The sequence below is a fragment of the Anomaloglossus baeobatrachus genome, chromosome 2, assembly GCF_048569485.1.
Source record: "Anomaloglossus baeobatrachus isolate aAnoBae1 chromosome 2, aAnoBae1.hap1, whole genome shotgun sequence".
Lineage (NCBI taxonomy): Eukaryota > Metazoa > Chordata > Amphibia > Anura > Aromobatidae > Anomaloglossus > Anomaloglossus baeobatrachus.
In genome coordinates, this window is record NC_134354.1 from 84,838,664 (window position 1) to 84,855,059 (window position 16,396).

At 42.4% G+C, this 16,396-nt stretch overlaps 2 protein-coding genes across 3 annotated transcripts in view; both read right to left on the minus strand.

Annotated features, from left to right (window-relative positions):
* The window catches only part of RIOX2 (ribosomal oxygenase 2), a 73,918-nt gene extending 73,794 nt beyond the window's left edge, over window positions 1–124 (minus strand). Inside the window, exon 1 of one of the 2 annotated variants that reach the window (XM_075335129.1) lies at window positions 40–124. The gene's annotated coding sequence lies outside the window, so the exon portion shown is untranslated. The remainder of the gene's footprint in view (window positions 1–39) is intronic. The other variant, XM_075335130.1, reaches the window with a different exon arrangement.
* A 3,514-nt stretch (window positions 125–3,638) lies between these two features.
* The window catches only part of GABRR3 (gamma-aminobutyric acid type A receptor subunit rho3), a 131,028-nt gene continuing 118,270 nt past the window's right edge, over window positions 3,639–16,396 (minus strand). Inside the window, exons 7-9 of the mRNA XM_075333101.1 lie at window positions 14,542–14,694; window positions 9,098–9,294; window positions 3,639–4,108 (exon numbers count right to left, since the gene is read on the minus strand). Of these exons, the coding sequence (XP_075189216.1) occupies window positions 3,815–4,108; window positions 9,098–9,294; window positions 14,542–14,694 (644 nt within the window). The 3' untranslated portion in view covers window positions 3,639–3,814. The remainder of the gene's footprint in view (window positions 4,109–9,097; window positions 9,295–14,541; window positions 14,695–16,396) is intronic.

The window sequence follows — 16,396 nt, forward strand, 5'->3', positions numbered from 1 at the left end:
GTTGTACCTCGTCCTGTCAATGCCGGCCGCACAACTCACCTATTGCTTCTCTTCTCCCCGGCTAGGAACTACACGAGAGAACCATGTGGCAGCAGATTTCCCAGCATGCCCCGCGGACTCGGCACCTCTGCTGTTAAAAGGACAACAACAGGGACTCGTCGAATAAGCCTCACTACTATGTGGAGGGCGACACCTGGTGGTGGAGGCGAGGAATTGCCGCCGTGTCTCGTATCATCATTCATCACTGATTCATCAGGGAATTTGTCAGGAATGATGGCGATGACAGATGAGACCTGTATATTGGGACGTTGTGACAGGGACAATTGTATCAAAAGTCGTATTATTGAGTGTAGTTACAGTCACACAATGTATATAGCGGCTCCTGCAAATAACTAAAAGTGAAAAATTGCGTAAGCTGCATGGCGACATTTTTCTGACCTCCGTGTTTCCCGTCCGTGCTCTCTCAGGTGGACACATTCCCATTATCGTCTGCGGACATGTTCACGGATTTTTTTTGCTGGCTAATTGTCCACAAAAACGTAGGCGTCCATTTTTATCCGATTTGCAGATCCGATTGATGCCAATAGGTTCATAGTCACCCGAGTGCTGTCCTGCTGTTTAGGCTGTGTTCACACGCTGCGTGTTTGCTGCTTTTGTTGTGAATGACACTAACTTTATTTAAACATGTACTGTAGACAAATGAAACACCAAAAAACACAGCAACACTTGCTTTTTGGAAGCAGCATTTTTTTACTACCAAGGGCAGGCCTTGGCTGCAGAAAAAATGCAACGTGTGAACACAGCCTTATGTAGGAACACGTGTTTTTTTTTAAATTTGGCATACTAGAAAAATTAATTCAGAGAATAAAATAGTAATAACCTGGTGTCCTTCCATAACCTGATATAATGGCGCAGGGGAGAGTCAATAAGACACTTGACTTGCACTCATTAATGTTCCATTTCTCCCAACTGCCGATATTACTTGTAGAAGTTGCCAAACCCCCCCCCACACACACACACACACAAATCAGGATTTAGGCCCATAGAGCTCATTTCTCTTGGGAATCTGTCACCAGGTGTTTGATACCACACTTGAGAGCAGAATAATGTAGGACTAGAGATCCTGATTCCAGCGATGTGTCACTTACTGGGCTGCTTGCTATAGTTTTGATATCACAGTTTTCTTTGCTGTAGATTTACCAGCTCTCTGAATGCTGAGCTCTGTATAACCCCGCCCATACCACTAATTGGCAGCTTTCTGTGTATGCTGTGCATAGGCAGAAATCTGCCCAATCACTAGTGGGGGCGGGGTTACACAAAGCAGGTCCACTACATAGCATGAGACAACTCGTTCTCCAGTGATAATCTACCAATAAAGCATGGATTTTATTGAACTGCAACAAGCAGCCTAATAAGTGACACGTCACTAGATTCAGGGTCTCTGCCCCTGCATCATGCTCCTCTCAGCCTATTCCTCAGGCGGCTTCCATTTTTTCGTATAGATTAAATTTAATATAAAGGTAAAGCCACTGGTAAAAATTTCAGAAAATATTCTTCAGGTAAAATGATGCATCTAAAGGATGGAGTGTGCTCATATCCGAAAACTATTTACGCAAGTTTAGCGGAATTTTGGGACATAACAGAGTCTTCTTAAAATAATAATATACAGTAAAATCTGCATATAACATTGGACAAGCACTGGATTCAGAACCCAATTTTTGCTAAATTCCTGCAGCTTTTCGAGCCCAGCACCTGCACTTTTTCAAAGATCGGCAGCAGAGCTACAGTAGGTGAAAGTCCCTGCACAAACTGGGAGCCGAGACTGTGAATTCTGTCAGCAAAGCTACAGTAGGTGAGAGTCCCTGCGCATACTGGGAACCAAGAATGTGAATTCTAGCAGCAGAGCTACTGTATAGTAGGTGAGAGTCCCTGCACATACTGGGAGCCAAGACTATGAATTATGTCAGCAAAGCTACAGTAGGTGAGAGTCCCTGCGCATACTGGGAACCAAGAATGTGAATTCTAGCAGCAGAAATACAATGGGTGAGAGTCCCTGCACAGAATGGGAGCTTAGAATGTGAATTCTGGCAGCAAAGCTACAGTAGTTGAGAATCCCTGCGCATACTGGGAGCTGAGAATGCGAATTCTTGCAGCAGAGTTATAGTAGGTGAGAGTCACTGCGCACACTGGGAGCCGAGAATGCGAATTGTGACAGCAGAGCTACAGTATTTGAGAATCCCTGCGCACACTGGGAGCAGAGAATGTGAATTCTGGCAGCAGAGTTATATTGGGTGAGAGTCCCTGTGCACACTGGGAGCTGAGAATGTGAATTCTGGCAGCAGAGTTACAGTAGGTGAGAGTTCCTGCACACACTGGGAGCTGAGAATGTGAATTCTAGCAGCAGAGTTAAAGTAGGTGAGAGTCCCTGCACACACTGGGAGCTGAGAATGTGAATTCTAGCAGCAGAGTTACAGTAGGTGAGAGTCCCTGCACACACTGGGAGCTGAGAATGTGAGTTCTGGCAGCAGAGTTACAGTAGGTGAGAGTCCCTGCGCACACTGGGAACTGAGAATGTGAGTTCTGGCAGCAGAGTTACAGTAGGTGAGAGTCCCTGCACACACTTGGAGCTGAGAATGTGAATTCTGGCAGCAGAGTTACAGTAGGTGAGAGTCCCTGCACACACTGGGAGCTGAGAATGTGAATTCTGGCAGCTGAGAATGTGAATTCTGGCAGCAGAGCTACAGTAGGTGAAAGTCCCTGCGCACACTGGGAGCTGAGAATGTGAATTCTGGCAGCAGAGCTACAGTAGGTGAGAGTCCCTGCGCACACTGGGAGCTGAGAACGTGAATTCTGGCAGCAGAGTTATAGTAAGTGAGAGTCCCTGCACACACTGGGAGCCGAGAATGTGAATTCTGGCAGCAGAGCTACAGTAGGTGAGAGTCCCTGCGCACACTGGGAGCTGAGAACGTGAATTCTGGCAGCAGAGTTACAGTAGGTGAGAGTCCCTGCGCACACTGGGAGCTGAGAATGTGAATTCTGGCAGCAGAGCTACAGTAGGTGAGAGTCCCTGCGCACACTGGGAGCTGAGAACGTGAATTTTGGCAGCAGAGTTATAGTAAGTGAGAGTCCCTGCACACACTGGGAGCTGAGAATGTGAATTCTGGCAGCAGAGCTACAGTAGGTGAGAGTCCCTGCGCACACTGGGAGCTGAGAACGTGAATTCTGGCAGCAGAGTTACAGTAGGTGAGAGTCCCTGCGCACACTGGGAGCTGAGAATGTGAATTCTGGCAGCAGAGCTACAGTAGGTGAGAGTCCCTGCACACACTGGAGCTGAGAATGTGAATTCTGGCAGCAGAGCTACAGTAGGAGAGAGTCCTTGCGCACACTGGAGCTGAGAATGTGAATTCTGGCAGCAGAGCTATAGTAAGTGAGAGTCCCTGCACACACTGGGAGCTGAGAATGTGAATTCTGGCAGCAGAGCTACAGTAGGTGAGAGTCCCTGCGCACACTGGGAGCTGAGAACGTGAATTCTCCAATTAGGGTTTCCATTGATTAGAAGTCAGAATAAAATAAAACAACACAATTATAAATATCTGTAAATAAAAATATGGTGTTTTATTAGTGCAGGCACATCTCTACAAGAAACTGAACAAATGACTGGAAATACAGTGTAAGCAACACCAGCATCATCAACATCAGTTATCAATATATTGTCTCATAGGAGCCGAATTGTGAGCGCAGGATTCTTGTGTTTTTCCATGTAGAGTACATTCGGATAGTATAATCCCATATACGACTTCAGATTTCTCCTTCCTCAGTAGTACATGCCCCAGTACAACAAATTAAACAAAATATAGACAACGGGAAAGATGACCCTGGAGTAAGTGTCTATGGCATGATTGTTCTCGAGGATTATTCTACCAACATTCCCCTTAATTGATTTCTTGCGCTTCACACGAGCTGCGTCTAGGGTGGCCACGCTGGCAGCCCGGCCACGAGAGGCGCTTTCCTCCGAGTGCACAGAATAGTTCAGGTCAGCGTCACTGTCGTGGTAACAGCCATCAAACGCCATGGCCTGCACCGCCTCCAGGTTCAGCGTTGTAGAGGACTAGGAAAAACAAAAACATGCAGATCGGCTGTTAGACATTGATTTCTTGACGTGCTACCATATTCTGGAGAACTTTACAGAGAATTCACATCTTATATGTAACTTGTACCATGCTTGCCAATTGGAGGTACGGCAATCTGGGTGGTATGTTCAATGCGGCACGCAAAGTGAGGAACTGACATTGTTTTGTTACCGTGCCCCTTTTCAGGCCACATAATTTCCACTCTCCCACCATGCTGAGAATGTACATTTAGATGCTGGGGCTCTATAATGTCAAGTGAGTCCCGGGAGAGCCAGTGCTGACACTGCTGGGACAGCGCCGACATCACTGGAACAGCGCTGACACCGCTGGAGCAGCACTGACAATGCTGGAACAATACCAACAATGCAAGAACAGTGCAGAAACAGCTGGAACAGCACCGGCATCTCTGGAACAAGTGCCGACATAGCTGGAACAGTGCGGGCACCACTGGAAAAGTGCAGACACTGGTGGAACAGCACCGGCACCACTGAAACAGCATCGGCACTTCAAGAACATTGCTGACAATGCTGGAACAGTGACAACAACGCTAGATCAGTGCTAGCACAGATGGAAGAGCACCGGCACCACAGGAACAGCAACAATAATGCTGGAACTGTGCAGACACTGCTGGAATAGCGCTCGGCACCGCTGGATCAGTGCCAACACTGGAGGTGGGTATTGGTGTTATTATTTTACAAGGGGGAAAACATACTAATTGAGAAGTGGTTGTCTGAGTAGATGTCCCAGATTTATTGCCTATTCTCTACTTCTACTGATTATATTTGTAGTGTATTTGTGTTAACATACTTACAAATCAAAAGATTTAACACACGTACACCACAGTTATAAGCAGAAGGAAGTATCATTAACATTTTAGATGAGAGATCTACTTTAAAAATGTTCCATCATTTTGCTGCTATACTGTCCTTTCCTAGCTGTGTGATCTGCAAAAATGTTACAAATTCGTCAGCGTTATTGCTCAGTTCTGATGGCTTTCTCTGCTCTTCCCTCTTCTTCTCTCCGCAGGGAGGGTATTGTATACAGATCTGAAGTGGAGAGGGGAGAAAGTATCTCATGTATCTCACAGACCTCACATCCAGCCTATATTACTGGGAGAGACAATCCCAAAAAGGTAAAGTCTGAAACTTGGATTAGGCTGTAAACTGCATATCAGAGGCTCTGAAAATGAAGTAATGAAGCATGATGGCCGAAACTTAGCGCAATTATATTAACTAAGGTAACCACTCACATACAGTGCCTTGCAAAAGTATTCGGCTCCCGTGAATTTTTTTAACCTTTTCCCACATTTCAGGCTTCAAATATAAAGATAAAAATTTTAATGTTATGGTGAAGAATCAACAACAAGTGGGACACAATTGAACGATATTTATTGCTTATTTTAAACTTAAAAAAAATAACTGAAAAGTGGGGCGTGCAATACTATTCATCCCCATTACTGTCAGTGCAGCAAACTCACTCCAGAAGTTCATTGAGGATCTCTGAATGATCAAATGTTTTCCTAAATGACTGATGATGATAAATATAAGCCACCTGTGTGTAATCAAGTCTCCGAATAAATGCACCTGTTCTGTGATAGTCTCAGTGCTCTGTACAGTATAAAGCACAGAGAGCATCATGAAGACAAAGGAACACAACAGGCAGGTCCGTGATACTGTTGTGGAGAAGTTTAAGGCCGGATTTGGTTACAAAAAGATTTCCAAAACTTTAAACATCCCAAGAAGCCCTGTGCAAGCGATCATATTGAAATGGAAGGAGTATCATACCACTGCAAATCTACCAAGACCCGGCTGTCCATCCAAACTTTCATCATAAGCAAGGAGAAGACTGATCAGAGATGCAGCCAAGAGGCCCATGATCACTCTGGATGAACTGCAGAGATCTACAGCTGAGGTGGGAGAGTCTGTCTATAGGACAACAATCAGTCGTACACTGCACAAATCTGGCCTTTATGGAAGAGTGGCAAGAAAAAAGCCATGTCTCAAAGATATTCATAAAAGTGTTGTTTAAAGTTTGCCACAAGCCACCAGGGAGACACCAAACATGTGGAAGAAGGTGCTCTGGTCAGATGAAACCAAAATCAAATTATTTGGGCAAGCAACACAGCTCATCACCCTGAACACACCATCCCCACTGTCAAACGTGGTGGCAGCATCATGGTCTGGGCCTGCTTTTCTTCAGCAGGGACAGGGAAGATGGTTAAAATTGATGGGAAGATGGATGGAACCAAATACAGAACCATTCTTGAAGAAAACCTGTTGGAGTCTGCAAAAGACCTGAGACTGGGACAGAGATTTGTCTTCCAACAAGACAATGATCCAAAACATAAAGCAAAATCTACAATGGAATGGTTCACAAATAAACATATCCTGGTGTTAGAATGGCCAAGTCACAGTCCAGACCTGAATCCAATCGAGAATCTGTGGAAAGATCTGAAAACTGCTGTTCACAAACGCTCTCCATCCAACCTCACTCAGCTCCAGCTGTTTGCAAAGGAAGAATGGGCAAGAATTTCAGTCTCTTGAAGTATAAAACTGATAGAGACATTCCCCAAGCGACTGCAGCTGTAATCGCAGCAAAAGGTGGCGCTACAAAGTATTAACTTAAAGGGGCCGAATAATATTGCACGCCCCAATATTCAGTTATTTATTTTTTAAAAAAGTTTAAAATAAGCAATAAATTTGATTCAACTTCATAATTGTGTCCCACTTGTTGTTGATTCTTCACCAGAACATTAAAATTTTTATCTTTATGTATAAAGCCTGAAATGTAGAAAAAGTTGACAAATTCAAGGGGGCCGAATACTTTCACAAGGCACTGTATATAAAAATCATATTTTCCATGTCTGAGGTGACCATAACCTTATAGGTGGCCACAGACTAGAGATTTTGGACAGCTGAGAAGGTAGCCTTAAGGGTTTTTTACACACAACGATATCGCTAACGATATATCGTCGGGATCACGGTGTTCGTGACGCACGTCCGGCGCCGTTAGCGATATCGTTGTGTGTGACTAAAAGGAGCAACGATCAACGATTGCAAAAACGTCAAAAATCGTTGATCGTTGACACGTCGCTCTTTATAATAATATCGTTGGTGGTGCATGCCGGTGGTTGTTCGTCGTTCCTGTGGCATCACACATCGCTATGTGTGACACCGCAGGAACGACGAACATCTCCTTACCACCGGGAATGAGGAAGGAAGGAGGAGGGCGGCATGTTCCGGCTGCTCATCTCCGCCCCTCCTCTGCTACTGGGCGGCCGCTTAGTGATGCTGCTGTGATGCTGCAAGAACCTCCCCCTTAAAGGAGAGATTGTTTGGTGTCTCCAGCAACGTCGCTAAGCAGGTATGTGCATGTGAAGCTGCCGTAGCGATATTGTTCACTACGGCAGCGATCACCCCATGACGAAACAGCAATGTGGGCGGGTGCTATCGCTAGCGATGTCGTAGCGTGTAAAGCACCCTTTTGACTATTTTCCATCAACCATGGGCATTTTTGTTCTTGAAATGGAGAAATGGAACATATGCTAAGCTATGGCAAATATCTGTTGAGTAGAATTATTGGATTGGATGTTTTCAGGGTGGTAATGAACTGTCGATGTAAAGTCATTCATGGCATCAACATATGTGTATCCTATCTATTGTAATCCAAACTATGACACAGATCAAGCCGTTTTTTTCTAATTGTCGTTTTACCCTTTGTCATTCAGAAAAAGGCTGCCTAAAATCTATACACAGCCCCAATGGCTCATATTCACTATTGTGTGCCAAGTTTGGAGTTTCCTGATGTTTTCCACTGAGTTATCAATTACAGCTTTTAAAAAGCTGGAAATATTTGGTACAAATGTGCTCCTGTCCCAAACATGGAGCCATCTATAGTGGTGATCATTTTGTAACATTTTAGCAGAACGTGACTTTTTGAGCCAAACGGTCACAAAATGGTTTAAAGGCAAAAATAAAGAACATTTATCATTTGCACAAAAATTCTGAACCACGTGTGTCATTTCAGAGCCTGATTCATCACAGTATTATTGACCCCAGAACTCTGGAGAAAACCGATGAGCTGAGGTCTATTTTTTTAGATTCTGTTAGGCTAGGGCCCCACTTTGCGTTTCCACCTGCGTTTTTGGTGCTTTTTAGGTCCGTTTTGAGAAGCACCTTTTTCATGCCAAAAGGTATGCTTTTTGATTTCCCAGCAAAGTCTATGGAAAATGGGGATTTCTAGACCACACTTTGCGTTTTAAAAAGCTGCGTTTAATTTGCAGATTTTGTGGCAAAAACCATGCGTTCAAAGAAGCAGCATGTCAGTTGTCTTTGCCATTTTGGGTGCGTTTTGCTAACATTGAAGTCAATGAGAAATGGCAAAAACCAAGATTCCAGCAAATTCCTGCGTTTTACCTGCTTTTCCAGTGCAGAAAACATGTGTTTTGGCCTAACAAAACGCATGCTTTTTGAAAATCAAAATAAGGATTTCATATGTCCCTTTACACACACACACATAGTCCGACAATTAAAAATAAGAATTTTAATAAATTATTGCTATTTTTCCATTAAATATCATATTACCGCTATAATTTCATTAAATTAATCTATTTTCATTATTTTTCACAAAAATATAGATTTGTTTCTTTTTTTCCAATTTTTTCATTGAGTTTGACTATTTAAACTTTATTTAGCAGTGTCTTGATGTTCAAAAGGCATCTATCAAAACGCAGTTGGAAAAGCATGTAAAAAGCCCTGAAAACGCATCTAAAATGCGGTAAATACGCATGCGTTTTCAGCGCTAAATTTCTGAAAAAGGCAACTTTGGTCAAATCAATTAAGCCCAAAATGTGCGTTTAGAACTGCAAGTAGAAGAACGCAAAATGGGGCCTTAGCCTTAGCCTTAGATTACTTAGATTGGTGGAGAAACATTTGGATCTTTTTTGTCCTGTCTTTTCCTTTCTTTACCTTTCCTCTCTGTTTTAGCTGTTTTCTTTCTTCCACTGTAGTCAGGTAATTGACAGCTGCATATTCAATAACAGACAGGAACACGAACAGGAAGCTGATCCACAAGTAGACGTCTACAGCTTTAATGTAAGACACCTGAGGCATTGAGGCACTGACTCCCGTGATGATTGTGGACATTGTCAGTACAGTTGTGATACCTGTTCAGACAAAATAAACAACAATGTGAAATGATTGAAGCAAGAAAATTGTATTTTCTGTTCTGTTAAAAAATTAATATATAATAGTAACCAGACAGAGCCCATTATAGTCAATGGGCTCAAATGCTTCCATCTGTCTACATTATATGGCTGATCCATGTTCCGCATAAATGTAATTTCTTTGTTACTTGAATGGGAAAAAAAACTGAGTTGAAAACTCAAGTGCGACCACAGTATTATCCAGATCCATTTGTAACATAATACCGTCCTCCTTTGTATTAAGCTGCAATATTGATATTTTCTACAAGGTGAAGGATAGTCACCCTTAAATTTGAAGCAGTACCACAATTTATGCAGTAGATGTCACCCTCGTAACACAGAAGCCAAACATGTTTAGTATATACAGTATTATGATACGGTTTCTAAATATTATATAGTGTGGTAGTATGATATGGTTTATCTAATATATAAAGCTGACTGTATGTATGTATATATATATATGTGTGTGTGTGTGTGTGTGTGTGTGTGTGTGTGTGTGTGTGTGTGCGTGTATGTATGTATGTATGTCCGCTAAAGGAATCCGCACAGTCGCATTTACAATCACGAAATTTTGCACAGACACTCCATGTGACTCAGGGAATGGCACAGACTATGTTTGGATGGGAAAATTTAACCCCGCGCTTTACAGTTACTCTTCAAAAATCCTGCCTCCATTAAAGTGAATGGAGATACAAGCTATTAGGTTATTAATAGGAGCTGTGAGTGGTTGCTATAGGAACAAAATAAATTGTTAGTATAAGAAGCTTATGTGTGAGGTAATAAGATGTCGGACGGGAGACGGATAGAGACAGAAAGAGACAGAGAGAGACATAAAGTCAAAGAGACGGACAGAGGCAGACAGACACAGACAGACAGGGAAAGATACAGACAGAGAGACAGACAGAGACAGACAGGGAAAGAGACAGCCAGACAGGGAAAGAGACAGACAGAAAGACAGACAGAGACAGACAGGGAAAGAGACAGACAGGGAGACAGACAGAGACAGACAGGGAAAGAGACAGTCAGATAGGGAAAGACACAGGCAGACAGGGAAAGAGACAGACAGAGAGACAAACATAGACAGAGACAAGGGAAGAGATAAGAAAAGAGACGGGGGAACGAGACAGACGGGGGAACGAGACAGACGGGGGAACGAGACATACGGGGGAACGAGACAGACGGGGAATGAGACAGACCTGGAGCGAGACAGACCTGGAGCGAGGCAGACCTGGAGCGAGGTAGACCTGGAGCGAGGCAGACCTGGAGCGAGGCAGACAGACAGAGAGAGACACAGACATAGACAGACACAAAGCTAGAGAGAGACAGACAGAGAGACTGATACAGACAGAGACAGACACAAACACACAAAGACAGACAGAAACTCGAAGAGAGACAGAGAGACAATTACTATCCATGTGTGTATATATATATATATATATATATATATTTATATATGTACACACATATGTAGAAACAGTATCATAATACTGTGTGTGTGTGTGTGTACATATATATATATATACATATTTTTTTTATATTTATTTATACACAATACAGACCAAAAGTTTGGACACACCTCTTCATTCAAAAGAGTTTTCTTTTTTTTCATGACACTAAAAATTGTAGATTCACATTGAAGGCATCAAAACTATGAATTAACACATGTGGAATGAAATACTTAAAAAAGTGTGAAACAACTGAAAATATGTCTTATAGTCTAGGTTCTTCAAAGTAGCCACCTTTTGCTTTGATTACTGCTTTGCACACTCTTGGCATTATCTTGATGAGCTTCAAGAGGTGGTCACTGGAAATGGTTTTCCAACAGTCTTGAAGGAGTTCCCAGAGATGCTTAGCACTTGTTAGCCCTTTTGCCTTCACTAAGGCGGGCTTTGCACACTACGACATCGCAGGTGCGATGTCGGTGGGGTCAAATTGAAAATGACGTACTTCCGGCATCGCATGCGACATCGTAGTGTGTAAAGCCTAGATGATACGATTAACGAGCGCAAAAGCGTCGTAATCGTATCATCGGTGCAGCGTCGGCGTAATCCATGATTACGCTGACGCGACGGTCCGATGTTGTTCCTTGTTCCTGCGGCAGCACACATCGCTGTGTGTGAAGCCGCAGGAGCGAGGATCATCTCCTACCGGCGTCGCTGCGGCTTCTGTAGGATATGCAGAAGGAAGGAGGTGGCGGGATGTTTACATCCCGCTCATCTCCGCCCCTCCGCTCCTATTAGCCGCCTGCCATGTGACATCGCAGTGACGCCATACGACCCGCCCCCTTAATAAGGAGGCGGGTCGCCGGCCAGAGCAACGGTCGCAGGACAGGTGAGTCCATGTGAAGCTGCCGTAGCGATAATGTTCGCTACGGCAGTTATCACAAGGATATCGCCGCTGCGACGGGGGCGGGGACTATCGCGCTCGGCATCGCAGCATCGGCCTGTGATGTCGCAGCGTGCAAAGTGCCCCTAAGCTTCAGCTCACCTCAAACCATCTCGATTGGGTTCAGGTCTGGTGACTGTAAAGCCAGGTCATCTGGCGTAGCATCCCATCACTCTCCTTCTTAGTCAAATAGCCCTTACACAGCCTGGAGGTGTGTTTGGGGTCATTGTCCTGTTGAAAAATAAATTATGGTCCAACTAAATGCAAACTGGATGGAATAGCACACCACTGCAAGATGCTGTGGTAGCCATGCTGGTTCTGTATGCCTTCAATTTTGAATAAATCCCCAACAGTGTCACCAGCAAAGCACCCCCACACCATCACACCTCCTCCTCCATGCTTCACGGTGGGAACCAGGCATGTAGAGTCCATCCGTTCACCTTTTCTACAAAGGCACGGTGGTTGGATCCAAAGATCTCCACTGGTCTAATGTCCATTCCTTGTGTTCTTTAGCCCAAACAAGTCTCTTCTGCTTGCTGCCTGTCCTTAGCAGTGGTTTCCTTGCAGCTATTTTACCATGAAGGCCTGCTGCACAAAGTCTCCTCTTAACCCCTTCACGACCATGGACGGATATATCCGTCATGGATCGTGTCCCGGTAAGCCCCGCCCCCTGCCGCGGGCAGGCGGCGTGGATCGGCACACATATCAGCTGTTTTCAACAGCTGACATGTGTGCCTACATGTTCCGAGTGGAATCGCATTCCACCCGGAACATTAACCCCTTAGATCTCGCTGCCAAAGTCTGGCAGCGAGATCTATATGCGCGCGGCCATCTTTTTTCTTACCGCCGCCCCCTCCGGACGTCACGTGAGTGATCACGTGACGTTCGGTGGTTGCCATCGTAGCACAGGGTCATGTGATGACGCCTGGTGCTACGAAGTTTCACTTTCATTCTTCCTCGGCACGGAGCAGAGGAAGAAAGAAAGTGACTATTTCTGCTGTTTACAGCGGTATAGCTGTAATCAGCAGATAGCGATCAGCAATCGGATTGCTGATCGCTATAGCCCCCTAGGGGGTCTAGTAAAATAAAATAAAAAAAGTAAAAAAAAAGTTTTAAAAAATTAAAAAAAAAACAAAAAACCTAAAAGTTCAAATCACCCCCCTTTCCCCCCATTGAAAATTAAAGGGTTAAAAAATAAATAAATATACACATATTTGGTATCGCCGCGTTCAGAAATGCCCGATCTATCAAAATATAAAATCAATTAATCTGATTGGTAAACGGCGTAGTGGCAAAAAAATTCCAAACGCCAAAATTACGTTTTTTGGTCGCCGCAAGTTTTACGCAAAATGTAATAACAGGCGATCAAAACGTAGCATCTGCGCAAAAATGCTACCATTAGAAACATCAGCTCGAGACGCAAAAAATAAGCCATCACTGAGCCATAGATCCCAAAAAATAAGAACGCTACGTGTTTCGGAAAATGGCGCAAAACGTGCGCCACTTTTATTGGACAAACTTGTGAATTTTTTTTAACCCCTTAGTTACAAATAAACCTATACATGTTTGGTGTCTACAAACTCGCACCGACCTCAGGTATCATACCCACACATCAGTTTTACCATATAGTGAACACCGTGAATAAAACATCCCAAAAACTATTGTGCCATCACACTTTTTTTGCAATTTTTCCACACTTGGAATTTTTTTGCTGTTTTCCAGTACACCATATGGTAAAACTTATGGTTTCATTTAAAAGTACAACTTGTCCCGCAAAAAACAAGCCCTCATATGGCAAGATTGATGGAAAAATAAAAAAGTTACGGCTCTTGGAAGAAGGGGAGCAAAAAACAAAAACGCAAAAACGGAAAGTGCCCCGGGGCTGAAGGGGTTAACAGCTGTTCTAGAGATGAGGTGTGTCAAAATGGTTTCTCCTCTCTCTCAATATGTATATATACACACACACACACATTTTTTTATTATGTAAATTGTGTCATAATACTGCACGTGCTAATTATATATATATATATATATATATATATATATATATATATATATATATATATATGATGATATTATGATGTTTTATGGAATAAGAGAGTTGTCCACAGTTAAGGACATTTTTTTACTTAAATTCATGTATTGGGGGCACAAATATACTTTTTGAAATTGGGTTGTATTCAACATTTGGCCCCATTTGGCTATTAAATGCCTTTAATTTCACTACACATTCAATGTTGATGTGGACTGTGGTCATAATAATAATAATAATAATAATAAAAAAAAAAATCATACATCAGCTGAGGGAAGCTCAGAAAAAGACAGATTACAGACTTACACTCCTTGTCAGACTGTCGTAGTGAGCTTTTTTGTACAGAAAGGATCTGGCTCGACCACTATGTCAATAGGTGCTCTGGAGAAAAAAATCAATACAATAGCAAATATACTCCGGCACACTAAGAGAAATATATGAGGAAAGTCCAGAATGGTGCTCAAAAATTGTTTTTATTAATCTATATTCTTATAATGTTCATTGTCCAATTGAGCAAGATTCTGGACTTTCCTCATATATTTCTCTTAGTGTGCCGGAGTATATTTGCTATTGTCATAGTGAGCTGACTGACGGATTCTCAGTTAACTCATTCTGCATTCTTCAGTAGTCAAAACAACACAGAGGCTATAAAAATCAAACGGTGTAATTTATTTACGGAAATCCAATTACAAAAAGATTTTGTTTCTTTTTTTTTTTAGCCCCGATTATTATAACTTTAAGTAAGAAAAAAAAAATGTCCCCAAAAGGTGGAACAACGCCTATGTCCTTACCTAGTGATACTCTGGCGGGCACAGCTCTCCTGTCAATCCAGAAAGAAACCCATGACAGCATCACCATTAGCATCGCTGGGAAATAGGACTGAAGCAGGAAGAAGAATATATGGCGTCTAAGGATGAAGTTGATGAAGAGTCGGTTGTACCATCCTATTAAAGAGATAAGAATTATTATTACATACACAGGCTAGTTACTCATTACAGATAAGATGATATAGGAAGTACCTGGGTTGTACACATTTGTTTTTTTAATGGGGCGTATATGGGATTGACCTCTATTAGCAACAAACCATATCAGAACAAGGTCAAGGTAGACCTGAAAGAAGCCACGAGAGGGGGGCAGAGCAGATCATACACGGCCATGGAGAATGAGTGACTCGGTATAAATTGGGCTAACTCATGAAAACAACAATACCTATAAAGCACTGAGAATAATAAGCCAAAGTAAAACAATTCAATCTTTATTGAGGCACAAATAAACACATTATTACAAAAAGGGAAAATACACACCATGAAATTAACCCCTCGAGATAGAAAAAAATTGCCCACATGTAATTAAACCAAGATACCAATATGATTCATTTTAACCGATATGAACTAAAAATAATAATAAAGGAGAGTATATAGATGTATATGTCGCTGAAATTTTTATGCAAGTGCATAAATGATAAAAGGATGCAGTATCAGTAGGCGACCACTAGGGGACGACTAAGGAATATAATACTGATAGATCCATGTATGATTATCAAAAAATAACATAGAAGAACAAAAATTGCACACTGCTCATGAAGCACAAAATGAACAGTGATATAAGGTGAGCTCAAAAAGGTTGGCAATATCCACACAAATATTTTTAAAGGATATGTTTATTGAAAAGAGGATATTGCACATTGCCCATAAGTATAAATAAGTGAATTTCAAGAGCGCAATAAATAGCAAGAATACCTAGAATATTTAAAAAGATATATGCTATTGTAATCCAAGGAATTGATAGACATTAAATATCAATCAAGAGGTAAAAGGCATGGAGGATATTTACTTAAGGATATAGGAAAAGATAGTGCAAAATGGTGTTAAGCAGGACATGTGTCAGATTACAAATAAAGTGCTGCGGGGAAAGAAATCCTGAAGGGTTAATGATCACCCTCTACTGCCTGCCACTAATAACTGAGCTCAACGGCTCTGCCCTAGTTTATGGTATGAGATGCTCGGAGCGACTGTGATCAGTGATTGGCTGCAGTGTGGTCAATGTGACATCACAGCTATATATAATAACAGACACCGGGAGCAGTGGTGGAGACGCAGAGCTATGGTTTTCCAAAACAGGAAAACCCCTTTAACTTTGGCAACATCTCCTGCACCTTTACCGCAGATGTGCACGCTGCTTGTACTGTGCAGGCTCAGACACTGAGCCCGCTCAGTACAGTATGGGTGCTGGCTGTATTATACCACATGCACCCAAATGTACCGTAGGTCCTGCAATGATTATGCTTGACAAGATCGCTGGGAGCTGAAGTGTTGCCATGCTACCCAGGGGCTAAGTGATGCCCCCACATCTAACACAGTATTACCACTATGAAGCCTTGCCTGTCCATTTGCTTCAGAGGATATCATCAGATTTACAGCACACTGCTGTTACACTAACATATTTACAGTATTGCAATTGCACAGGTTCAATTCTCAAGCGAACAATGAAAGACATTGAAAAACCCATAAATATAAATGTAAATCTATAAAATATAAAAAGTTTAAATAAACCCCTTTTTCCCAAATGTAAATAGAGAAATGTAAAAAATAATTTAAAAAAAATACAACATTTTGTTTGGTGTGAATTTGTTCAAAATAATAAACT